This window comes from Oryx dammah, unplaced genomic scaffold (assembly GCF_014754425.2).
Source record: "Oryx dammah isolate SB20612 unplaced genomic scaffold, SCBI_Odam_1.1 HiC_scaffold_8, whole genome shotgun sequence".
Classification (NCBI taxonomy): domain Eukaryota; kingdom Metazoa; phylum Chordata; class Mammalia; order Artiodactyla; family Bovidae; genus Oryx; species Oryx dammah.
Window position 1 is genome coordinate 60,412,728 of NW_024070192.1, and position 25,631 is coordinate 60,438,358.

At 38.3% G+C, this 25,631-nt stretch overlaps 1 protein-coding gene across 3 annotated transcripts in view; it reads left to right on the plus strand.

Annotated features, from left to right (window-relative positions):
* Window positions 1-25,631, plus strand: part of CA10 (carbonic anhydrase 10) — an 850,317-nt gene that overhangs the window by 100,388 nt on the left and 724,298 nt on the right. For 2 of the 3 annotated variants that reach the window (XM_040244303.1, XM_040244304.1), the window contains one exon: window positions 22,523-22,597. In XM_040244303.1, the coding sequence (XP_040100237.1) occupies window positions 22,523-22,597 (75 nt within the window). Of the gene's footprint in view, window positions 1-20,505; window positions 20,544-22,522; window positions 22,598-25,631 lie in introns of those variants that run through there. The other variant, XM_040244305.1, reaches the window with a different exon arrangement.

Here is a 25,631-nt window from a genome sequence, read left to right on the forward strand (position 1 = left end):
AAAAAAAACTTTTTGAGAGGAAATAAGCATAGTGGTTAAGAGCATAGATTCTGGAGCTGTACTACCTAGCTTTAAGTCTTAGCTCAAACACTTACTATCAGTGAGACCTTAGGCAAATTACTGAGCATCTCTAATCATTAGTAATAATTAATCTACCTTTAGATTATTTAATATTACCATTATTTAGATTATAATCTAATCTTCAATAGTAATATCTACTACTGTGGGCAGGAATCCCTTAGAAAAAATGGAGTATCTATGATAGTCAACAAAAGAGTCTGAAATGCAGTACTTGGATGCAATCTCAAAAATGACACAATGATCTCTGGTCATTTCCAAGGCAAACCATTCAATAGCATGGTAATCCAAGTCTATGCCCCAAACGGTAATGATGAAAGAGCTGAAGTTGAATGGCTCTTTGAAGACCTACAAGACCTTTTAGAACTAACACCCCCAAAAGATGTCCTTTTCATTATATGGGACTGGAATGCAAAAGGAGAAAGTCAAGAAACACCTGGAATAACAGGCAAATTTGGCCTCAGAGTATGGAATGAAGCAGGGCAAAGGCTAATAGATTTCTGCCAGGAGAACACACTGGTCATAGCAAACACCCTCTTCCAACAACACAAGAGAAGACTCTACACATGGACATCACCAGAAGGTCAACACTGAAATTAGATTTATTATACCCTTTGCAGCCAAAGATGGAGAAGCTTTATACAGTCAGCAAAAACAAGACTGGGAGCTGACTGTGGCTCAGATCATGAACTTCATATTGCTAAATTAAGACAGAAATTGAAGAAAGTGGGGAAAACCACTAGACCATTGAGGTATGACCTAAATCAAATCCCTTATGACTATACAGTGAAAGTGAGAAATAGATTTAAGGAACTAGATCTAGATAGACAGAGTGCCTGATGAACTATGGACGGAGGTTCGTGACATTGTACAGGAGATGGGGAGCAAGACCATCCCCATGAAAAAGAAATGTAAAAATGCAAAATGGCCATCTGAGGAGGTCTTACAAATAGCTGTGAGAAGAGAAGTGAAAAGCAAAGGAGAAAACTAAAGATATACCCTTTTGAATGAAAAGTTCCAAAGAAGAGCAAGGAGAGATAAGAAAGCCTTCCTCAGCAATGTGCAAATAAATAGAGGAAAACAATAGAATGGGAAAAACTAGAGATTTCATCAAGAAAATTATACATACCAGAGGAACATTTTATGCAAAAATGGGCTCAATAAAGGACAGAAATTGTAGGGATCTAATAGAAGCAGAAGATATTAAGAATGGGGGGGCAAGAATATGCAGAAGAACTGTACAAAAAAGATCTTCACAATCCAGATAATCACAATGGTGTGATCACTCACACTTACCTAGAGCCAGACATCCTGCAATGTGAAGTCAAGTGGACCTTAGGAAGCATCACTATGAACAAAGCTAGTGGAGGTGATGGAATTCTGTTGAGCTATTTCAAATCCTAAAAGATGATGCTGTGAAACTGCTGCACTCAACATGTCAACAAAATTGGAAAACTCAGCAGTGGCCACAGGACTGGAAAAGGTCAGTTTTCATTCCAATCCCAAAGAAAGGCAATGCCAAAGAATGCTCACACTACTGCACAATTGCACTCATCTCACATGCTAGTAAAGTAATGTCCAAAATTCTCCAAGTCAGGCTTCAGCAATATGTGAACCATGTACTTCAACCTGGTTTTAGAAAAGGCAGCCAATATCTGCTGGATCATTGAAAAAGCAAGAGAGTTCCAGAAAATAACATCTATTTCTGCTTTATTGACTATGCCAAAGCCTTTGACTGTGTGGGTCACAACAAACTGTGGAAAATTCTGAAGGAGATGGGAATACCAGGGCACCTGACCTGCCTCTTGAGAAACCTGTATGCAGGTCTGGAAGCAACAGTTAGAACTGGACATAGAACACCAGAGTGGTTCCAAATCGGGAATAGTGTACGTTAAGGCTGTATATTGTCACCCTGCTTATTTAACTTATATGCAGAGGACATCATGAGAAATGCTGGGCTGGAAGAAGCACAAGCTAGAATCAAGATTGCCGGGAGAAATATCAATAACCACAGATATGCAGATGACACCACCTTTGGCAGAAAATGAAGAACTAAAGACCCTCTTGAAGAAAGTGAAAGAGGAGAGTGTAAAAGTTGTCTTAAAGCTCAACATTCAGAAAACTAAGATTACAGCTCTGGTCCTATCACTTTATGGCAAATAGCTGGGGAAACAGTGGAAACAGTGGCTGACTTTATTTTGGGGGCTCCAAAATTACTGCAGATGGTGACTGCAGCCATGAAATTAAAAGACGCTTACTCCTTGGAAGGAAAGTTATTACCACCCTAGATAGCATATTAAAGAGCAGAGACATTACTTTGTCAACAACAGTCTGTCTAGTCAAGGCTATGGTTTTTCCAGTAGTCATGTATGGATGTGAGAGTTGGAATATAAAGAAAGCTTAGCACCGAAGAATTGATGCTTTTCAACTGTGGTATTGGAGAAGACTCTTGAGAGTCCCTTGGACTGCGAGGAGATCCAACCAGTCCATCCAAAAGGAGATCAGTCCTGGGTGTTCTTAGGAAGAACTGATGTTGAAGCTGAAACTCCAATATTTTGGCCACCTGATATGAGGAGCTGACTCATTTGAGAAGACCCTGATGTTGGGGAAGATTGAGGGCAGGAGGAGAAGGGGACGACAGAGAAAGAGATGGCTGGATGGCATCACTGACTCAATGGACATGGGTTTGGGTGGACTCCCAGTGTTGGTGATGGACAGGGAGGCCTGGCGTGCTGCAGTTCATGGGGTCGCAAAGAGTTGAACTGAACTGAGCTGAACTGAATTGAATCTTTGGCTTCCTTACCTGCAAAATGGGAATGATGAAAGTGACACTGAAGAGGGCTTATATACATGTACCCCAATGTTCTGCAACCCCATGGACTGTAACCTACCATGCTCCTCCGTCCGTGGGATTCTCCAGGCAAGAATGCTGGAGTGGGTTGGTATTTCCTTCTCCAGGAGATCTTCCCAACCCAGGGATCGAAGCCAGGTCTCCTGCATTGTATGCAGACGCTTTACCATCTGAGCCAATAGGGAAGTTCATAGGGGCTTTCTGGTGGCTCAGACGGTAAAGCGTCTGCCTGCAGTGTGGGAGACCTGGGCTGGGAAGATCCCCTGGAGAAGGAAATGGCAACCCACTCCAATATTCTTACCTGGAAAATTCTGTGGACTTAGGAGCCTGGCAGGCTACAGTGCATGGGGTTGCAAAGAGTCAGAAATGACTGAGTGACTTCACTTCACTTCATTTCTGATGTTCATTATAGCACTGTTTACAATAATTAGGATATAGAAATAACCAAATGTCCATCAACAGATGAGTAGATAAAGATGGTATAGAATATGTGTACAATGGAATATTACTCAGCCATAAAAAGGAGCAAATTGGGTCATTTGTAGTGATGTGGATGAACCTAGCATCTGTCATACAGAGTGAAGTAAATCAGAAAGAAGAAAGAAATATTACATATTAATGCATATATATTAAATCCAGAAAAATGGTACTGATTAACCTATTTGCAGAATAAGAATAGAGATTCTGGCATAGAGAATGGGCTTGTGGATAAAGGGTGTGAAAGACAGAATGGAGTGAATTGGAAGAGTCACATTGACATAGATACACTATCATGGGTAAAATGTAGCTAGTGAGGATTTGCTGTATAACACAGGCAGCCCAACTCAGTGCTCTATCATGACCTGAAGGTTGGAATGGTAAGAGAGTGAAAGGAAGGCTAAGAGGGAGGAAATAGATGTATACATATAGCTGATTTCATGTTGTTGAAGAGGAAAAATTAACACAATATTGTAAACCAACTATCCTCCAATTAAAAAAAGGATAAAATTAACAAAGTTCATTAAAAAGAGTTTATGTGACTTTAATGAGTCACTATACATTAAGTGCTTAGGATAATGCCTCTGAATAAAAACTGTTTAAATGTTACCTGTTATTATTTCTTCTCTTTGTTGACTCTTGACTACCGAGAAGACCTTCAGCTCCAACTCAAGCCTAAAACCTAATGCCAGCCAGTCCTAGACCCAGTGATGGCATTGTCGTGTATCACACATTCACCAAAGTCAGATTTTTTCCATTCTGCAGCCATGCATGAGTGCACTAATGACAAAAAAAAAAAAAAAGTACGAAAGTGACAGAAAAACTCAGTTAAGGTCAATACTGATATACTTCATATGAACTTCTTTATAATCCTCCAGTATGAAGTTTTTGAGCTTGAGAGTTAGAGCACATCATTTGCTTCAGAGTACATATACTCTTTCTGGGTCTGCTTTTGGCTAACTTTGAAATTCAGAATTGCATGACTCAAATAAAGTAGAATTTTAGAATTGCAGGATATTAATGGAGAAGGCAATGGCACCCCACTCCAGTACTCTTGCCTGGAAAATCCCATGGACAGAGGAGCCTGGTAGGCTGCAGTCTATGGGGTCGCTAAGAGTCAGATATGACTGAGAATCTTCACTTTCATTTTTCACTTTCATGCATTGGAGAAGGAAATGGCAAACCACTCTGGTGTTCTTGCCTGGAGAATCCCAGGGACGGGGCAGCCTGGTAGGCTGCAGTCCATGGGGTCGCACAGCGCCGGACATGACTGAAGCGACTTAGCAGCAGCAGCAGCAACATAATGATAGAATCAGTGTGATTGTGGCCTCATAGGATGAGGTTGGGATTGTTTCTTCATCTGTAATTCTTCCTAAGATAGGTAACTCTTCTCAAAATGTTTGGTAGAATTCACCTGTGAAGCCATCTAGTTCTGGACTTCTGTTTATTGGAAGTTTTTAAATCACAGTTTCAATTTCAGTACTTGTGATTGGTTTAGTCATATTTTCTATTTCTTCCTGGTTCAGTCTTGGAAAGTTGTACCTTTCTAAGAATTTTTCCATTTCTTCTGGAGTTCATTTTATTGGTATAAATTTATTTGTGGCAATTTCTTATGATCTTTCATTTCTAATTTCATTGTTGTGAGTCCTTTCTTTTGTTTATTTGATGAGCCTAGCTAAAAGTTTATTAATTTTGTTTATCTTTCCAAAGAACCAGGCCTTAGCTTCATGTATCTTTTCTATTGCTTTTTAGTCCCTATGTCTTTGTTTTCTGCTTTGATCTTTAAGATTTCTTTCCTTCTACCAACTTTAGGTTTTATTTGTCCTTATTTCTCTATGTTGTTTTAGGTGTAAGTTTAGGTCATTTATTGGATATTTTTCTTATGTTCTGAGGTAGGATTGTATTGCTGTAAACTTCCCTCTTAGGATTTCTTTTGTTGCCTCCCATAGGTTTTAGTTTGTTGTGTTTTTATTGTCACTCTTCTCTAGGTATTTTTTATTTCCTCTTTGATTGCTTCAGTGATCCATTGGCTGTTTAGTAACATAGTGTTTAACCTCCACATAATCTGTTAACTTGCAGAATACAAAATTATTACATAGAAATCTCTTACATTTCTGTATGCTAACAATGAAAAATCAGAAAGAGAAATTAAGGGAAACAATCCCATTTGCTATTGCATCTAAAAGGAATAAGTCTATCTAAGGAGGCAAAAATGTGTACTCTGAAAACTATAAGATGCTGATGAAAGAAGTTGAGGATGACACAAACAGATGTTATTTGTTTGGGAGAATCCATATTGTCAAAATGACTGTATTACCCAAGGGTATCTACAGCTTCAGTGTGATCTTTATTAAATTACCAGTGGCATTTTCCCACAGAGCTAGAACAACAACAACAACAACAACAAAATTACAGTTTGAATGGAAACAAAAGACTTTGAATAACCAGAGCAATTTTAAGACATAATAAACATTGAATAGCCAAAGCAATCCTAAGAAAGAAAAATGGAGCTGGAGGAATCAGGCTCCCTGACGTCACACTATACTGTAAAGCTACCATAGTCAAAACAGTATGGTACTGGCACAAATCAGACATATTCAGCAGGACAGGATAGAAAGCCCAGACATAAACCAACATATGTCCAATTAGTCTATTACAAGAGAGGCAAGACTATACCATGGAGAGAGGACAGTGTCTTTAATAACCTAGGAAAATTGGGCAGCTACATTTAAAAGAATGAAACTCGAACACTCTCTGATACCATCCATAAAAATAAACTCAAAATGGATCAAAGGACTTCCCTGGTGGCTCACTGCAAAGAATCTGCCTGCCAGTGCAGAAGATACAGTTTTGATTCCTGATCCAGGAAGATACCACATGCTGGGGAGCAACTATGCCTGTGCACCACAATTCCTGATCCTGTGCTCTAGAGCCCAGGAACTGCAACTGCTGAAGCTCTGCATGCCCTAGAGCCTGTGCTCCACAACAAGAGAAGCCACTGTAGAGAGAGGCTTGTGCCCTGCAACTAGAGAGTAGCTTCACTCACTGCAACTATAGAACAGCCTGCACAGCAAGAAAGAGCCAGTGCAGCCAAAAATAAATAAATAAAATTACATATTTTAAAAAAAGATCAAAGACCTAAACATAAGGCCAAACACTGTAAAATTATTAGAGGAAAACCTCGGAAGGACATTCTTGGACATAAATCACAGCAATATATTTTTGGACTTGTCTCCTAGAGTGCTCTGTCACAACCTGGAGGGTAGTTGGAGGGGGGTTCAGGATAGGTGGGATACATGTATGCCTATGGCTGATTAATGTTTATGTATGGCAAAAGCCATCAAAATATTGTTAAGTAACTATCCTTCAATTAAATTATTAAATTAAAAAAAAATAAGTAGTGCAGTTCATTTCAGTCACTCAGTCATGTCCAACTTTGCGACCCCATAAATTGCAGCACGCCATGCCTCCCTGTCCATCACCATCTCCCGGAGTTCACTCAGACTCACGTCCATCGAGTCAGTGATGCCATCCTGCCATCTCATCCTCGGTCGTCCCCTTCTCCTCCTGCCCCCAATTCATCCCAGCATCAAAATCTTTTCCAGTGAGTCAACTCTTTGCATGAGGTGGCCAAAATACTGGAATTTCAGCTTTAGCATCATTCCTTCCAAATAAATCCTAGGGCTGATCTTCAGAATGGACTGGTTGGATATCCTTGCAGTCCAAGGGACTCTCAAGAGTCTTCTCCAACACCACAATTCAAAAGCATCAACTCTTCGGTGCTCAGCCTTCTTCACAGTCCAACTCTCACATCCATACATGACTACTGGAAAAACCATAGCCTTGACTAGATGGACCTTAGCAAAGTAATGTCTCTGCTTTTGAATATGCTATCTAGGTTGATCATAACTCTTCTTCCAAGGAGTAAGTGTCTTTTCATGGCTACAGTCACCAGCTGCAGTGATTTTGGAGCCCCCAGAAATAAAGTCTGACACTATTTCCACTGTTTCCCCATCTATTTCCCATGAAGTGATGGGGCCGGATGCCATGAATTTAAGCCAATTTTTAACACAGTTTTCATTCCAATCCCGAAGAAAGGCAATGCCAAAGAATGCTCAAACTACTGCACAGTTGCACTCATCTCACATGCTAGTAAAGTAATGCTCAAAATTCTCCAAGCCAGGCTTCAGCAATATGTGAACCGTGAACTTCCTGATGTTCAAGCTGGTTTTAGAAAAGGCAGAGGAACCAGAGGTGAAATTGCCAACATCTGCTGGATCATGGAAAAAGCAAGAGAGTTCCAGAAAAACATCTATTTCTGCTTTATTGACTATACCAAAGCCTTTGACTGTGTGGATCACAATAAACTGTGGAAAATTCTGAAAGAGATGGGAATACCAGACCACCTGACGTGCCTCTTGAGAAATCTGTATGCAGGTCAGGAAGCAACAGTTAGAACTGGACATGGAACAAGAGACTGGTTCCAAATAGGAAAAGGAGTACGTCAAGGCTGTATATTGTCACCCTGTTTATTTAACTTATATGCAGAGTACATCATGAGAAACACTGGACTGGAAGAAACACAAGCTGGAATCAAGAATGCTGGGAGAAATATCAATAACCTCAGATATGCAGATGACACCACCCTTATGGCAGAAAGTGAAGAGGAACTAAAAAGCCTCTTGATGAAAGTGAAAGTGGAGAGTGAAAAAAATAAGCAAGTGGAACCTAATTAACCTAATGATGTTAGAGAATTTCCTTACTTTATAGACAAAGTATTGACTGGGGAAATCTCCTAGGATGATGAAAACATTTTATTGGCTGAGTTATTAATAATCTGATATATTTTCCACTTTTGTGCCTGGTGATTTTTTTTTCCCTGTAAACTAAAGGCAGTGTGGTTCACAGAAATAACTTCTTCCTTACTCCTGTGATAAAAGAGTATTTGTAAGAGTGTTCCTTTCTTTTCATTTCTTGGCTTTGTTATGACTGCATGCAACATTTATTACAGAAAGGATGTTCTTGGCATCCCCATAAATTTGAGAAAATCTTTTATTTGAGGAAAAAAAGTCATTTTGAAGTACACTTTCCTCTGTTTCCATTAGGGATGAACTTTTAAAACAGATCTCAGAGAAAGCAGCTTCTCATAATGCTCTCTTTTCACTCATAATGATCTGTATTTGATTTACAAGTGAGTAGACCTTAAGAAGATATTGCACATAGTTCTGAAAGTAGATGATTAAAGAACAGAAGGAATTTTCTGTAACTTATAACTCTGGAACTTATCAAAGTCTACTTCCACTTGGTTTTCCTATTGGAAGTACACATTCTGTTCCAGGATCCTTTGCACATGTCAAGAAGAACAAATCTCATTATCAGAGATTTGTTTGGTGGAATTAGTACAAACACTATCAGATAATCTTGGAATTTGCTGGCTACTGAACTGATAATCCTAAATTACTGAAATTGGATGTTCTGTTTAAATGATGACTAAACTTTTCTTTTACTACTCATTTAAAATCATTTTATATGTAATTGGAAGAGCAGCAGTTTGATCACCAATGGCCTTAAGTCACAGTATTGGTTGGCTACCTGTTGTTAATTCTTCTGAAGGCTTTTACTCTTCTAAGTCTCAGTTTCTCCCTCTGCTAAATGAGGGGAGCCTAGAACAGGATTTCCAGCTTCTCTTCTACATCTATAATTCAATGTTGTATTTATATTTTTCTGAATAGGTTAGCCCACCTTTAGAAGGGAATGAAATATAGTTAGATAATTTGTTTATAAGGTAACTATAATTTAATATATTCTGTCTCTTATGCTACATCTCATTCCAGCAGTGATTCTCACTGTATTGGAGTTAAAGAAATGTTTCGGGGGTTATGTTGAATACTTATTTATTTTATTTTACTTTTTTTTTTTTTTTGCTGCAAAGTGCATCTCTAGTTTTTATTATTATTATTATTACAGATTCACATTTATTTTTTAAACATTAATTTATTTCTTTTAATTGCAGGCTAATTACAATACTGTAGTGGTTTTTGCCATACACTGACATGAATCCACCACAGGTGTACATGTGTTCCCACCTCCCTCCCCACCTCATCCCTCAGGGTCATTAATAGAGAAAGGTAACTTACAGAAGGGAACCCCTCCTTCCACTCAACTCCATCACCACCCAGCCTTTAACACATTTACTAACTTCAGTAAGCTTATTTCCTTGAAATTTGTCTGTTTTCATCTAAGATTTAAATAAGAGGAAATGTATCTGGGTCCTCAGGTTTCTAGTAATTGGGTCTGGGTTCAAATGAATTGGTTTTCCTGATTTGTCTCCTGGTAAATTGTGATGAAGTTAGTAGTGCTGATTGAAAAAAAAATGCATAGCCTAGAAGTTGAGAATTATGTTTTTTTCAGGGCATTATAGAAGACTGTTGCACGAGAAGGCATTGCCTTATGTAGTTCTGAGAAATTGCTCCAAAGAATTAAGGGAGGAACTAGAATATATAGAAATTTTTGTTGAAAGAAAATGTAGTCAGACATCAAAAAGATTACTGCTAATCACAAAAATAGACATCTCAAGTTAATAATTTTAGTGTTTTATTATTTTGGGGAAGATGCAAGAATCTGAGTTTATTGGAATCAGTCCTTTTGTCTGCATGTTAACTATCTAGGGTCACTCTCGTTTTTCCTCCATCCTGAATTACCTTCAGAGAACACCAGTGGAACAGCTGCAGTGGCTGATGGCTTTATGGCATCTTTGTTTACTGAAATGGTAGGTGACATTCTTTATCCACAGCAGGAGAGAAAGAGTACAGGAAGGGAGGGAAAAGGTAAAATTCTTGATTTAGGTTAGATAACACACATACATGATGAAATTTTCAGCAATATGTGGCTAATCTGATATGAATCTAAGTGTCCTACAGGCTCTCTTCAAAATGGCTAAAGTGACATGGCAAAGACTGCTGTGTGAAAAAATTACCATATAATTTATCATCTAAACCACAACTTTTTGAGAGCCAAAGAGAGCCCTATTTATAAATATATTGAGACAGGGTAAATTAGGAATATTCTTCCGCTGCTACTTCTAAGTTGTTTCAGTTGTGTCTGACTCTGTGCGACCCCATAGGCGGCAGCCTATGAGGCTCCCCCATCCCTAGGATTCTCCAGTTAAGAACACCAGAGTGGTTTGCCATTTCCTTCTCCAATGCATGAAACTGAAAAGTGAAAGTGAAGTTGCTCAGTTGTGTCTGACTCTTAGCGACCTCATGGACTTCAGCCTACCAGGCTCCTCCATCCATGGGGTTTTCCAGGCAAGAGTACTGGAGTGGGTTGCCATTGCCTTCTCCGAGGAATATCCTAGGGAAGTCAAACAGATTCAAAGGATAATATCTGATAGACAGAATCCCCGCAGAACTGTGGATTGATGTTCGTAACATTGTACAGGAGACAGGGATCAAAACCATCCCCAAGGGAAAAAGAAAAAAAAGGCAAATAGGTTGTCCAAGGAGGCCTTACAAATGGCTGAAAAAGAAGAAGAACGAAAGGCAAAGGAGAAAGGGAAGATGTACCCAACTGAGCAGAGTTCCAAAGAATACCAAGGACAGAAAAGAAAGCCTTCCTAAGTGAACAATGCAAAGAAATAGAGGAAGACAATAGAATGGAAAAGACTAGAGATCCCTTCAAGAAAATTAGAGATACAATGGGAACATTTCATGCAAAGATGGGCACAATAAACGACAGAACCTAACAGAAACAGAAAATATTAAGAAGAGATGGTAAGAATACACAGAAGAACCATACAAAAAAAGATCTTCACGACCTGGATAAACACCATAGTGTGATCACTCACCTAGAGCCAGACATCCTGGAGTGCAAAGTCAAGTGGGCCCTAGGAAACTTTACTATGAACAAAGCTAATGGAGGTGATGGAATTCCAGATGAGTTATTTCAAATCCTAAAAGATGATGCTGTGAAAATGCTGCACTCAATATGTCAGTAAAATTGGAAAACTCAGCAGTTACTTCAGGACTGGAAAAGGTCAGTTTTCACTCCAATCCCACAAAAAGACAATGCCAATGAATGTTCAAACTATCACACAACTGCACTCATTTCATATGGTACCAGGGTAATGCTCAAAACCCTTCAAGCTAGGCTTCAACAGTACATGAACCAAGAAATTCCAGATGTACAAGCTGGGTTTAGCAAAAGCAAAGGAACCAGAGATCAAATTGCCAATATCTGTTGGATGATAGGAAAAACAAGAGAATTCCAGATGAACATCTAATTCTGCTTCATTGACTATGCTAAATCCTTTGACTGTGTGACTATCAGTAAGCTGTGGAAAATTCTTCAAGAATTGGGAATGTCAGACCACCTTACCTGCCCTCTGTGAAACTTGTGTGCAGGTCAAGAAGAAACAGTTAGAACTGGACATGGAACAATGGACATGTTCCAATTTGGGAAAAAAAATTTGTTAAAGCTGTATATTGTTGCCCTGCTTATTTAACTTATGCGCAGAGTGCATCATGTGAAATGCTGGACTGGATGAAGCAGCACAAGCTGGAATCAAGTTTGCCAGGAGAAATATCAATAACCTCAGATATGCAGATGATACCACCCTTATGACAGAAAGTGAAGAGGAACTAAATAACCTCTTGTTGAGGGTGAAAGAAGAGAGTAAAAAAGCTGACTTGAAACTCATTCAAGAAACTAAGAACATGGCATCTTATCTTATCACTTCATGGCAAATAGATTGGGAAACCATGAAAACAGTGACAGACTTCCTTTTCTTGGGCTTCAAAATCACTGCTGATGGTGACTCCAGCCATAAGATTAAAAGATGTTTGCTCTTTGAAAGAAAAGTTATGACAAACTTAGACAGCATATTAAAGAGCAGAGACATTGCTTTGCCAACAAAGGTCCATATAATCAAATCTATGATTTTCCCTATAGTCATGCAGGATGTGAGAATTGGACCATAAAGAAAGCTGATTACCAAAGAATTGATCTTTTTGAACGATGGTGTTGGAGATTTTTGAGAGTCCTTTGGATTCTTAGGAGATCAAACCATTCAATCCTAAAGGAAATCAACCCTGAAGATTCATTGGAAGGAATGATGATGAAGCTGAAGCTCCAATACTTGGCCCCCTGATGCGAAGAGTTGACTCATTAGAAAAGACTCTGATACTGGGAAAGGTTTAAGGCAGGTGAAGGGGATAACAGAGGCTGAGATGGTTGGATGGCATCACCAACTTAACGAACTTGAGTTTGAGCAAACTCCTGGAGATGGTGAAGGACAGGGATGCCAGGCGTGCTTCAGGCCATGGAGTCACAAAGAGTCAGACATGACTGAGTGCCTGTACATAACAGGCAAGTCAGAAGTTACAGTCGCCCTAGCTATATATTCTCTTAGACATATTTCCTCCTCTTTTTGGTCCATCTTAGAAGAATGAGAAGCTTCCAAACTTTCTTTAGTATCAGTGTCATTGAACTGAAGACTGACTGCTCACCACTGGAAATCTGATACTCAAAAGACAAGTGTTGGTTGGAAAGTAAAGCTTGTTTTATTCAACAAGCCAGCAACCTGGGAAGGTGGACTCTTGTCCAAAAACCAACTCTGAAAATTGTGCCTGACAATGAGTTTTTAAAGGGAAAATCATTTGGGGATGGGATCAGAACAAACAACACTTGTTTGCAGACTGTCTTCTGATTGGCTGATGGTGAGGTAACAGTGCCATGCTCCAGAAATCTTGTGCTCAGCCTGAGATTACCCTCTTCCACCTGGGCAGGGACCTTAGCTCCTATAGAAAACTCAAAGGTATTGTCGCAAAGAGTGAGAAAGACTGAGCAACAGAACTGAGCTGATTGCTTTGCATATTCTTAAGGAGGAACCAGGACACTGCCCCACAGTTGCAGTACTGTTTCTTGACTGTTCAGCCTTTGTTTCTGCATTCCCTCCCTTCTACATTAAGCAACTATTTGAATTTGCCCTTTGGAATGCAGGGATGATCAAGGAAGCTGAATGAAGCCTATGTCCTATAAATAAAAAATGGGGACACAGAAAGGATGTGTACCTCTGAGGGTCCCCTATGGTCTGGGTTCTGTTTCGTCACTGTGAAATATGGAGGATTCTATAAGACTTACCTTCATTCTATCCAGTTCAAAACTATCGTGTAGTCTATAGCTGGACAACATTTCTCTAGCTTCCTTTACATTTAAATACATTCAAAAAGCTAAATTCCAGTCAGTAAAATATAGGAAGGAGTAATGAGCATTATGAGCAATTCTAAGCTTATGCCGTGAAAACAACTTTCTGCTTTTGGCCTGTGATATACATACACACCATGGTTGTTTGAATTCATATATGGCAGAGAGTAGAGCCACAAGACAGAAAGCCTGGGCCCTGTTTTGGGCTATTTTTTTCCTTCTGTGAGTTGGCTCAGGAACTGGAGAATGAAATGTGCAATTACTGCTTCTTTAAGCTATCATATCATTTCTTTCTTTCCTTTTTTTTTTTTTTTTTTTAAATTTCAACCCAATTCAAGTAAAATTGTGTTCTACTTTCTGTTTTCTGAACAACTTTCTACTTTTTGTCATTGTCTGATTCCTTTTCTGCCTTTTGGTTGAAGTGCTCCAGACCTACCCCTCTTTCTCCCATGCCATACCACCAACCATTAACATCAAATAATAAAAGCAGTAGATGTTATATTGTAAGCACAAAGTATCATATTGACATTCTTTTGACAGTCTTTCAAGATAGCTGTTACCAACTTTTAAATAAGAACACTGGATGTTATGTTGTTGTTTGAGAATTTGAAATATGAAATTATTTGTTCAAAGTAACACAAAATTTGGTGGTAAATTTAAATTCAGTTACAAGTTGCTTTGTATCTTCCATTATTTTTCAGTGCTTCTCAGTTCAGTTCAGTTTAGTTGCTCAGTCGTGTCCAACTCTTTGTGACCCCATGAATTGCAGCACGCCAGGCTTCCCTGTCCATCACCAACTCCTGGAGTTCACTCAGACTCAGGTCCATACAGTCAGTGATGCCATCCAGCCATCTCATCCTCTGTCGTCCCCTTCTCCTCCTGTCCCCAATCCTTCCCAGCATCAGGGTCTTTTCCACTGAGTCAACTCTTAGCATGAGGGGGCCAAAGTACTGAAGTTTCACCTTCAGCATCATTCCTTCCAAAGAAATCCCAGGACTGATCTCCTTTAGAATGGACTGGTTGGATCTCCACTGCTTCTCAAAAGATACCAAAAAGTCTGCTTATTTCCTTTCCTTTCATTTGACTTCCTTGCCAAATTCAAGCTTAAGACAGGTATGAGGATATTTTAGTTTCATTCAAAGATATTGGTTGTGACTGGAAATTATGTGTGAAATGAGGTTAATCCCATAATTAACTAATTCATTTATTTAAAAAATTGTCAATAGTTTATCAACTGTGGTTTAAAAATTGATTTATTATGTCAATACTCTTTTAGTATTCTGAATACAGCACATACATTCTCCTTATCCCTGTGACGTGTCGGAGGCCAGGTGAATCTGGGCATGGATTTGAAACTTTTGCATCTGAAGTTTTATCTATCTGTTTTAAAACATGAATAAATTTTACTACCAAGTTGATCTATAATATTTATGGATGATACATCTATACCTGATTTCAAGATGATAAATAATAGTAATAAAGTAAAATACAAAATGTGTATTCAGTTTGATGAAACATTCATCTCATGAATTTATGACAGAAGAGAATCATTCATTAGATAGTTACAATACTTCTTGATACAATATTTCTTGCCTACTTTTTAGAAGTCAAAATTATGTTTAAATGAATTAGTATTGTTTTATCATTGTCTGAAATTTCCTCAGTATTCCCTTAAAAAATAATCATTGTCATTACTATGGCAATGCAACCTACTAAACTTTTTTTTTTAATATATAAAGTAAATTAACAAGTGCACTTATGTGTTGTTCTTTGACCCTGATTTTGGTATACTGTCTCAAAGAAAGGTTCTTAAAGAGGGAGACCAGTGGACACTCTGGAACTGAAAAAAGATAATTGCAGTATTCAAACAATAAAATGGTCAATAGACAGGAAATCACTGGGAAATTATGGCATGTTTACTAAAATAAATATTATATGAACACTAAAAATAAGAATAGAGAAAATAACTCATGATGCAATGTTTGGTGAAAGAAACAGAAAACAAAATTATAGCTACACTTACAAAGATTAGAGCTGATCTTTCTCTCCCTTTTCATTTGTATTCTACTATTGTTACTATTTTAGTTACATGGTTCTTAAAATCTAGAAATTATTTAACATTAAACTTATTTTAAAGTAAGGAAATGGCAACCCACTCCTTTATTCTTACCCAGGAAGTCTCATGGACAGAAGATCCTGGCAGGCTGCACTCCATGGTGTCACAAAATTGTTGGACACAGTTTAGTGACTAAACAACAACAAATGTGGTGAGGAGTCTGAGGAGTGGGTATGCCTAACAAACTTGTAAATAGCATTTCTGAATGGTGCTTTACATCTCTCTCTCTTCCTAGATTTATTAAACAAATATTCACTAAAACTGTGCCCAATGCACCTATTATATGAGTTGCATTATAGTAGACAAGGCACAACATTTACACTTAAGATAGTTCTAATTTGCTTAAGGAGACAGGGATATAGGGAAATCACAGATTAGAAAAATATGAAGAAATTGTTGCAGCCATGAGAAGACTAAGAAGACATGAATCCTAGATGCCATACTTGAACAGAAGGACAACAGACTAAAAGTATAGGAAATCTGAATAAAGTGTGCATGCATGCCAAGTCACTTCAGTCGTGTCCAACTCTTTGCGACCCTATGAAGCATAGCCCACCAGGCTCCACTATCCATGGGATTCCACTGTCCATACTGAAGTGGATTGCCATGATCTCCTCCAGGGAATCTTTCCTGATCCAGGAATCTAACCCACATCTTTTACATTTCATGCATTGGCAGGTGGGTTCTTTACTACTAGCACCACCTGGAAAACCCAAATAAAGTGTGGACTTAAGCTAATAATAATTTTTCAACACTAGTTTATTAATTTTGATAAAGGTAGTAATGAAGTATGTTAGTAATAAAGGAGATGGGAATGCAGTATATAGTATATGGGAACTCTGTACTATCTTTGTAGTGTTTCTATAAATCTAAAAGTTCAAAAACAAGGAGAGAGAGAGGCAAAGAAGAGAAGAAGGGAGAAGAGAGAGAAATAAAATAGTTAAAAGAATGGCATGAGGCCACTATTTTCTCTCCTATTTTTTTTTTTTTTTTTACCAACTTAAGTGGCCTTACTCTCCCAATTTCATTGTGTATGAAATTTTGGTTTAACTTCTAAATACTGAACATCTTAGAATTCTATTCTGTGTTCCTCTGGTCTCTCTCTACATGTTTCTACTTTCTTCTTGCGGATGTCTTCTAAACCTATCATTTTAAATATCATTTATATGTCAAAGAATCATAAATGTATGTCTTGTCTTGATCTCAGAACACCTTTTATATCCAACTGCCTGCTTAACATCTCCCCATAATTGCTCACTAGCCTTCTCAAACAGAGCTCTTTACTCCATGTTTCAAAGCTACTCTTCCCTTAGTATCCCTTGTAATCTCAATAACTTTCAACATCTAGTCACTTAGGTCAAAAACGGTAGAAGCTATCCTTGATCTATGGTGTTTAACTTCCTTCACTCAACTCATCAGCAAGTCCTATCACTCTTCCTCTAAAATATACAGAGAAATAAAGTATGTATGTATTTTATATAATGTATATATGTGTATATATATATGTGTGTGTGTGTGTGTGTATGTAGTCCATTAACTTATATTTTCACTAGTATTATGCTAGTTGACGAGAGTAGGAAATGGCAACCCACTCCAATATTCTTGCCTGGAAAATTCAATGGACAGATTAGCCTGGTGGGCTACAGTTGAAAAGAGTCAGGCACAACTGAGCAGGCGTGTGCACACACAAACACACACATATGCACATACTAGTTGAAACCACCATCTTCTTGCTCCTGGACTACCACCTAAATCATTAGGACTCATCTGGACCCTTTCTCCCCATATGTCGACTATGGTTCAAACACAATGACCACTTTTATGTTTCTGGGGAAAGCTACACCTACTTGCTATCTCAGGATCTTTTAATCCCAATGAAATGCTATAGAAAATTATTTTCTGGAAGCCAGGTCTTTTTTTTGTTATTTAAATCTTAGATTAAGTATCAAAATATCAAAAGCCATCATTATTATACTAGCTAATGTGTCTTTTTGCATTCTAAGTCACTTCAGTCATGTTCGACACTTTGCAACCCTATGAACTATAGCCCGCCATGCTCCTCTGTCCCTGGGATTCCCCAGTCAAAAATACTGGAGTGGATTGCCATTTCTTCATCTGGTGGATCTTCCCATCCCAAGGATTGAACCTGCATCTCCTGAGTCTCCTGCATTGGCAGGGGGATTCTTTACCACTAATGCCACCTGGGAAGCCCATTCTCTATTACCTCACCTTCTTTAGTTGTACCAAAAAGTACTTTCCTCTACTAGTATTTTTATTATAGTTAAATTCAATTTGTTTGCTTTTATCTTTCTCCTTCCAGTAGAATATAAGTTCTTGGAAAATAGACACTTTGTATTATTGATGCTTATAATTCTGCCTGATAGACATAGGTACTCACCAAATGTTTACTGAATTAATGAAAGTGACAAATAAGAAGCTGAAGATGAACGGTTATATGAAGACCTACAAGGCCTTCTAGAACTAACACCCAAAAAAGATGTCCTTTTCATTATACAAGACTGGAATGAAAAAGTAGGAAGTCAAGAACTACCTGGAGTAACAGGCAAATATGGCCTTGGATTACAGAATGAAGCAGGGCAAAGGGTAATAGAGTTTTGCCAAGAGAATGCACTGGTCATAGCAAACACCTTCTTCCAACAACACTAGAGAAGACTCTACACATGTACATCACCAGATGGTCAATATCAAAATCAGATTGATTATAGTCTTTGCAGCCAAAGATGGAGAAATTTTATGAAGTCAGCAAAAAAAAAAAAAAAAAAAAAGACCAGGAGCTGACTATAGCTCAGATCATGAACTCCTTATTGCCAAATTCAGACTTAAATTGAAGAAAGAAGGGTAAACCACTAGACCATTCGGGTATGAACTAAATCAAATCCCTAGCAATTATACAATGGAAGTGAGAAATAGACTCAAGGGATTAGTTCTGATAGAGTGCTTGAAGAACTATGGACGGAGGTTCATGACATTGTACAGGAGGCAGGGATCAAGACCATCACCAAGACAAACAAATGCAAAAAGGTAAAATGGTTGTCTGAGGAGGCCTCACAAATAGCTGTGAAAAGAAGAGAAGTGAAAGGCAAATGAGAAAAGTAAAGATATACCCATCTGAATGCAGAATTCCAAAGAATAGCAAGGAGAGATAAGAAAGCCTTCATCAGTGATCAATGCAAAGAAACAGAAAAACAATAGAATGGGAATGACTAGAGATCTCTTCAAGAAAATTAGAGATACCAAGGGAATATTTCATACAAAGATAGGCAAAATAAAGAACAGAAATGGTATGGACCCAACAGAAGCAGAAGATATTAAGAAGAGGTGTCAAGAATAAATAAAACTATACAAAAAAGATTTTCATGACCCTGATAATCATGATGGTGTAATCATTCACCTAGAGCCAGATATCCTAGAATGCAAAGTCTAGTTGGCCTTAGGAAGCATCACTATGCACAAAAGTAGTGTAGGTGATGGAATTCCAGTTGAGATGTTTCAAACCCTAAAGGATGATGCTGAGAAAGTGCTACACTCAATATGCCAGCAAATTTGGAATACTCAACAGTGGCCACAGGACTGGAAAAGGTCAGTTTTCATTCCAATCCCAAAGAAAGACAATGCCAAAGAATGCTCAAACTACTGCACAATTGCACTCATTTCACATGCTAGCAAAGTAATGCTCAAAATTCTCCAAGCCAGGCTTCAACAGTATGTGAACCGTGAACTTTGAGATATTCAAGCTGGATTTAGGAAACAGAAGAACCAGAGATCAAAATCCAACATATGTTGATTCATTGAAAAAGAGAGCTCCAGAAAAATATCTACTTCTGCTTTATTGACTATGCTAAAACCTTTGACTGTGTGGATCACAATAAACTGTGGAAAATTCTGAAAGAGATGAAAATACCAGACCACCTGACCTGCCTCCTGAGAAAAATGTATTCAGGTCAGGAAGAAATAGTTAGAACTGGACATGGAACAATAGACTGGTTCCAAATCGGAAAAGGAGTGCCTCAAGGCTGTATATTGTCACCCTACTTATTTAATTTATATGCAGAGAACATAGTGAGAAATGCTGTGCTGGATGAAGCAAAAGGTGATGTGCAGATGAAACCACCCTTATGGCAGAAAACAAAGAGTAACTAAAGAGCCTCTTGATGAAAGTAAAAGAGGAGGGTGAAAAAGCTGGCTTAAAGCTCAACATTCAGGAAACTTAAGATCATGGCATCTGGTCCCATCACTTCATGATAAATAGATGGGGAAACAGTGGAAAGAATGAAAGACTTTATTTTTTATTTTATTTTATTTATTTATTTATTTTTTTGAGCTTCAAAATCACTGGAGATGGTGACTACAGCCATGAAATTAAAAGACACTTGCTCCTTGGAAGAAAAGTTATGACCAATCCAGACAGCATATTAAAATGTAGAGACAGTGCTTTGCCAAGAAATGTCTGTCTAGTCAAAGCTATGGTTTTTCCAGTAGTCATGTATGGATGTGAGAGTTGGACTATAAAGAAAGTTGAGCACTGAAGAATTGAACTGTGGTGTTGGAGAAGATTCTTGAGAGTCCCTTGGACTGCAAGGAGATCCAACCAGTCCCTCCTAAAGGAAATCAGTCCTGAATATTCATTGCAAGGACTGATGCTGAAGCTGAAACTCCAATACTTTGTCCACATGATGTGAAGAACTGACTCATTTGAAAAGACCCTGATGCTGGGAAAGACTGAAGGCGGGAGGAGAAGGGAACGACAGAGAATGAGATGCTTGGATGGCTTCCCCCACTCAATGGACATGAGTTGGGGTAAATTCGGGGAGTTGGTGATGGACAGGGACCTCTGTCACGCTGCAGTCCATGGGGTTGAAAAGAATGAGACACGACTGAGTGAAGTGAACTGAACTAAACTGAACTGAATGCTCTTTAAATTCAGGAAGATGAGGGATTACAGTCAGAGGGGCTGAGGCAGGGGGAAGGTACATCAAAGGTGTGGAGAGAACAATAAATGTGGTATCTGTGGTATTCTTGGGAACAGCAGGTAGACAGAAATTTTGTAATGATATAAGTTCAGAATGAGTGGCCAATCCCAACTGTAATGATTCTAGAATATCAGGTTCAGAATCAGTGATGTTAGGGACTTTCCTTTTCTTCATTTTCAACTCCAGATACCTTTGAGCCTTTTAATCATGATCTCATTTTAATCCTTTTGAGTAAAAGTGACATAGGCTGCTCCACCACTTTTTCAAAAAAAAAATTTATTCATTTCTTAATGCAAAGTTTGACTTCAGCCATGCTTGGACCAAAGTATAAGGTGATTCTAAATTATATCTTATCTTCTGTGATTGGAACTGCCACAAGAAAGAGAATAAAATTGAAATTGCTTTTCCTTACTATCAAAAGAAAGACCTTGGCTATCTGTATTTCCTTATCTGGTAGTGATAACAGTTTTGTCAACACAATGGTTTTGATTAATTACCTTGATTTTTCCCAGGGGCTTATTGAACATCAAGTAAAGATCCCAGTCCATAGCTAAACAGAAGTGAAGAACACAGCAGAAGCTAAAACTGCTTTCTGTTCACATGTTTGCTCTGAGAAATTCTTAATCAGCTCTTCATCCACTGAAAATCAGATGGAAGCAACCACAAGATGATTATTGAGGATCTTCTTGTGAAAGGCACTCAGTCATGTCTGACTCTTTGCGACCTCATGGACTATACAGTCCATTGAATTCTCCTGGCCAGAATACTGGAGTGGGTAGCCTTTCCCTTCTCCAGGGGATCTTCCCAACCCAGGGATTGGACCCAGATCTCCTGCAATGAGGGCAGAGACCTCTTTGCCAGCTGAGCCACCAGGGAATCATTAAAATGGAAATGAAGCACTCCTCTTGTTTCCTTAGGTCACATAAACCCCTATAGTACTACAGGAGCTTTTTAAATGAGTTGCTTTTTAAATGTACTGCCCTGTCTTTCCAAATTGCCCATTTAAATGGGAATTTATGAACATATGATGTGAAAGCCTTTGTTTTATTCAATGCTAATCTGTACCTATCATGTTTTGTAATTGATGTCATCCAATGGGCCCTGCTCAGGCTGACTGATTTTTGCAGGGTAAATTTGGATCATTCTCAATGCATGTCAAAGAAAGCTAACAAAAACTTTGCAGTTCCATCATAAGAGACTTGATTCAGATGGTCTGACTCTCTTGCTGCCTGCTAAAATCTTATATAATGCCACACTTAATGGATGAGTTGCTGAAGAAACAATGAATGGAAATGGACAGAGAGCAAAGTGTTTTGCAATTCTCTTCATGTAACAGAGTCTTTCAGTGTTGCTTTTGTCAGTTGCAACATTTTTAATTATCCAGGGGCTTTCTTTTGCTTCTTTTTAAATGACATTTCTTGAATTGATTCTTCAGTCAGACTGATAGGTCTTCCTTATATAGATGTGGGTGTATACGTATGTGTAGGGGGCAGGTTAAAAAAAAAAAAAAAAAGAGGTGAGTTAGAAATCAGTGATGGGAAATTCAAATAAGCTTAAATACATCCTTAATATTTCTCTTCAGCAGAAATATCCTGTTTTTTTTTTTAATAAAACTTTATGACAGTATCTTTACAGGTTAATAATTTGAAAATAAGGAGGTGGAATGTTGCTGTTACAATCCATAGTTTGACTTTTGGATAGAAAAGTATTATTTTATGTATAATCACTCTTCTTTATTGGACAATCAGGATACAGTACTTCTCTGCTATCATCTTAGTCTCTTTTCTCCTTTGTTTTTTCCTTTAGCTCAACAGAATTCACCAAAAATCCACGAAGGCTGGTGGGCATACAAGGAGGTGGTCCAGGGAAGCTTTGTCCCAGGTAAATGCACATTTATTCTTCTTACTTTATTTTTAGAAAAGTAATATGAATGAAATCTATTATTTCCAGAATCTTGCATTTGCTATATGGCATGGAATCTATTGTATAAGTCACCATAGTCTAATTTAGGTGCTAGATCAATACTGCCTTAAGAGAAAGTTTATTAAATGAGTGCCAATTTAACCAAGACTATGTTTTTTCATCTGAGGTTATATCTTAAGGTTCTTCTTCTATCTTCATATGGCTCTGTCAATGAGAGGGCAATGCAGGAGTCAAGGTTGAGGTTCTCCTGGTGGCTTAGACGGTAAAGTGTCTGTCTACAATGTGGGAGACCTGGGTTCGATCCCTGGGTCGGGAAGATCCCCTGGAGAAGGAAATGGCAATCCACTCCAGTACCATTGCTTGGAAAATCCCATGGACAGAGGAGCCTGGTAGGCTGCAGTCCATGGGGTTGCAAAGAGTTGGACATGACTGAGCAACTTCACACATGCTGAACTTTGGTTGAGAAAGAGCCTTTTTTTTTTTTTTTTTAATGTTAAGGAAACAGGAAGTCTGGCAAGGCTGATCATAGCAGTGAGGCTTACTGTGATGCATGCTATCTCTGATGTTACTTTAGTAATATTCATGGTCAGGACTTAGTTGGGCCAAATATCAGATAAAAAATAGTAGGCAATGTGGATGTTGTCAGCATGAGTGGGGAGAACTCAAGACAGGTTAGAGCCAGAAGCATGCCGTACGTTAAGTTTTGAAACAAGGTGGAGGGTCCTTGTCTTCCCTTACTACTCTTATCCTCTTCACCATCCTCAGTCTCTTGCTTCAAGACTTTCATAGGGAAAGAGGCAAGAAAAAGAGCAAGAATGTTAAAAAGAAGAATGGAAGGGAAGGCAGGTGAGATATTTCAAAGTATTTTTAACTGCTTATATGTGAGAGGATAAGAAATAAAACTCTCAAATGGAGTCAGTATGGGGTTCCAACTCAGGCACGGAAAATAGAGGACCCTAAGTGTCAGTTAGGTCTTTGCAGTTGGTGGCGGGGGGAAGAGTGGTGCCCGCAGGCCACCTGGTTCATTCTTGGATGCTATGTCTTCTTTCCCAGGAAAGGGGACACCTTCCAGGGCCTGAAACTGGGCTCTTGTCTAATACTCAGAGAAGAATTGTCCAAGGAGACACGTGCTGACAAAGCAAGAGATTTTATTGGGAAAGGGCGCCCAGGTGGAGAGCAGTAGGGTAAGGGAACCCAGGAGAACTGCTCTGTCACATGACTTGCAGTCTCGAGTTTTATGGGGATGGTATTGGTTTCTAGGTTGTCTTTAGCCAGTCGTTCTGACTCAGAGTCCTTCCTGGTGGTTCACGCCTTGTTCAGCCAAGATGGATGCCAGAGAGAAGGATTCTGGGAGGTAGTCGGACAGGCGATGTTTCCTTTTGACCTTTCCCGAACTCTTCTGGTTGGTGGAGGCTTATTAGTTCCCTATTCCTTACCAGGACCTCCTGTCCTAAAACAACTCATGCAAATGGTTACTATGGTGCCTGGCTAGGGTGGCCGGTTTAAATCAGCATGCTTCCCCTAACACTTCTGTAGACTTCATTATATCAGCTGTGCAGAGCTAAGAGAGTCATTAAATTCCTCTAAACCTCACTTTTCTCATTGGTCTTGTGGGACATAAATTTCAATAAGAGGAATCCAGGCATGGTGAGGAAGAGTGAATTGCCCAGGGAAAAGGCAGCCAGTTAGTTTCATAAATTAGTATTAACTTGGTAAATTTAGTAGGTTATATGTATTTCTTGGTACAGTGGGCATTGAAATAAGGCTTGAATAATTCACCTGAAAATGATCATGTTTCTAATAATAATTTTACAGTAACTTGATTGACACAACTGTGTTCATATGACATGACAGAGATATATGACATGTTATACTTATGATTGGGTGCATCCCTTTCCAATGGCTAGAAGGCTTGCATATATATATATATATTTTTTTTTTTTTCCTGAGGAATCTGCTTCTGATATTCAGGATATCTGGGAAATTACATTTATAATGATATTCTTTATGCTTTGTGATTATTAAATTAGAGCAACAAAGGGCACTCTGCCAGACTATAGGAAGTCTTGCTAAACTAGTAATATCCTCCCTACTGATGGACATGCTCATGGATAATCCTTGGTAGGGTCTGAAAAATTTTACTTTCTGACCCATATTTTTAAAATTACTTTATTTATTTTCTTTTATTTTATTTTATTTTATTTTATTTTTTTAAATTTATTTATTTATTTTTAATTTTTACTTTACAATTCTGTATTGGTTTTGGCATAGATTGACATGAATCCACCACAGGTGTACATGCGTTCCCAAACATGAACCCCCCTCCCACCCCCCTCCCCACAACATCTCTCTGGGTCATCCCCGCGCGTCAGCCCCAAGCGTGTCATATCCTGCATCAGACATAGACTGGTATTTCGATTCTTACATGTTATTATACATGTTTCAATGCCATTCTCCCAAATCATCACACCCTCTCCCTCTCCCTCTGAGTCCTGAAGTAGAGTTGATTTACAGTGTTCCATGTGCACAGCAAGGTGATTCATTTATACATAATATACATATATTAATACTGAAACTATTTTCCATTATAGGTTATTGCAAGATATTGGCTACATTTCCCTATGCTATACAGTAAACCCTTGTTGTTTGTTACATATCTATTTTAATTAGAAATCTAGTATTGTATTCATAGTAAGTCAAACAAGTGGAGTCAAAATGTCATAAATAGTCAAAAACTCATGTGTTTTCTAAAGTATACATAGACATGAATTTCATATTCATGTCTATATAAATAGAATACATACATAATATATATACAAAAGCTTTTCTACTATGCTTGATGAAGTTTTGAGAAGGAACATCAAAAAAATAAAAAGAAGAGATGGAGAAATGGAAAACATAAACTAAATTAAATGGGAGTACTGAATATTAAATAGAAAAAGCGAAACAAACTAGATAAAAGTAAAAGATCATCATATATTTCAGTTGTTTT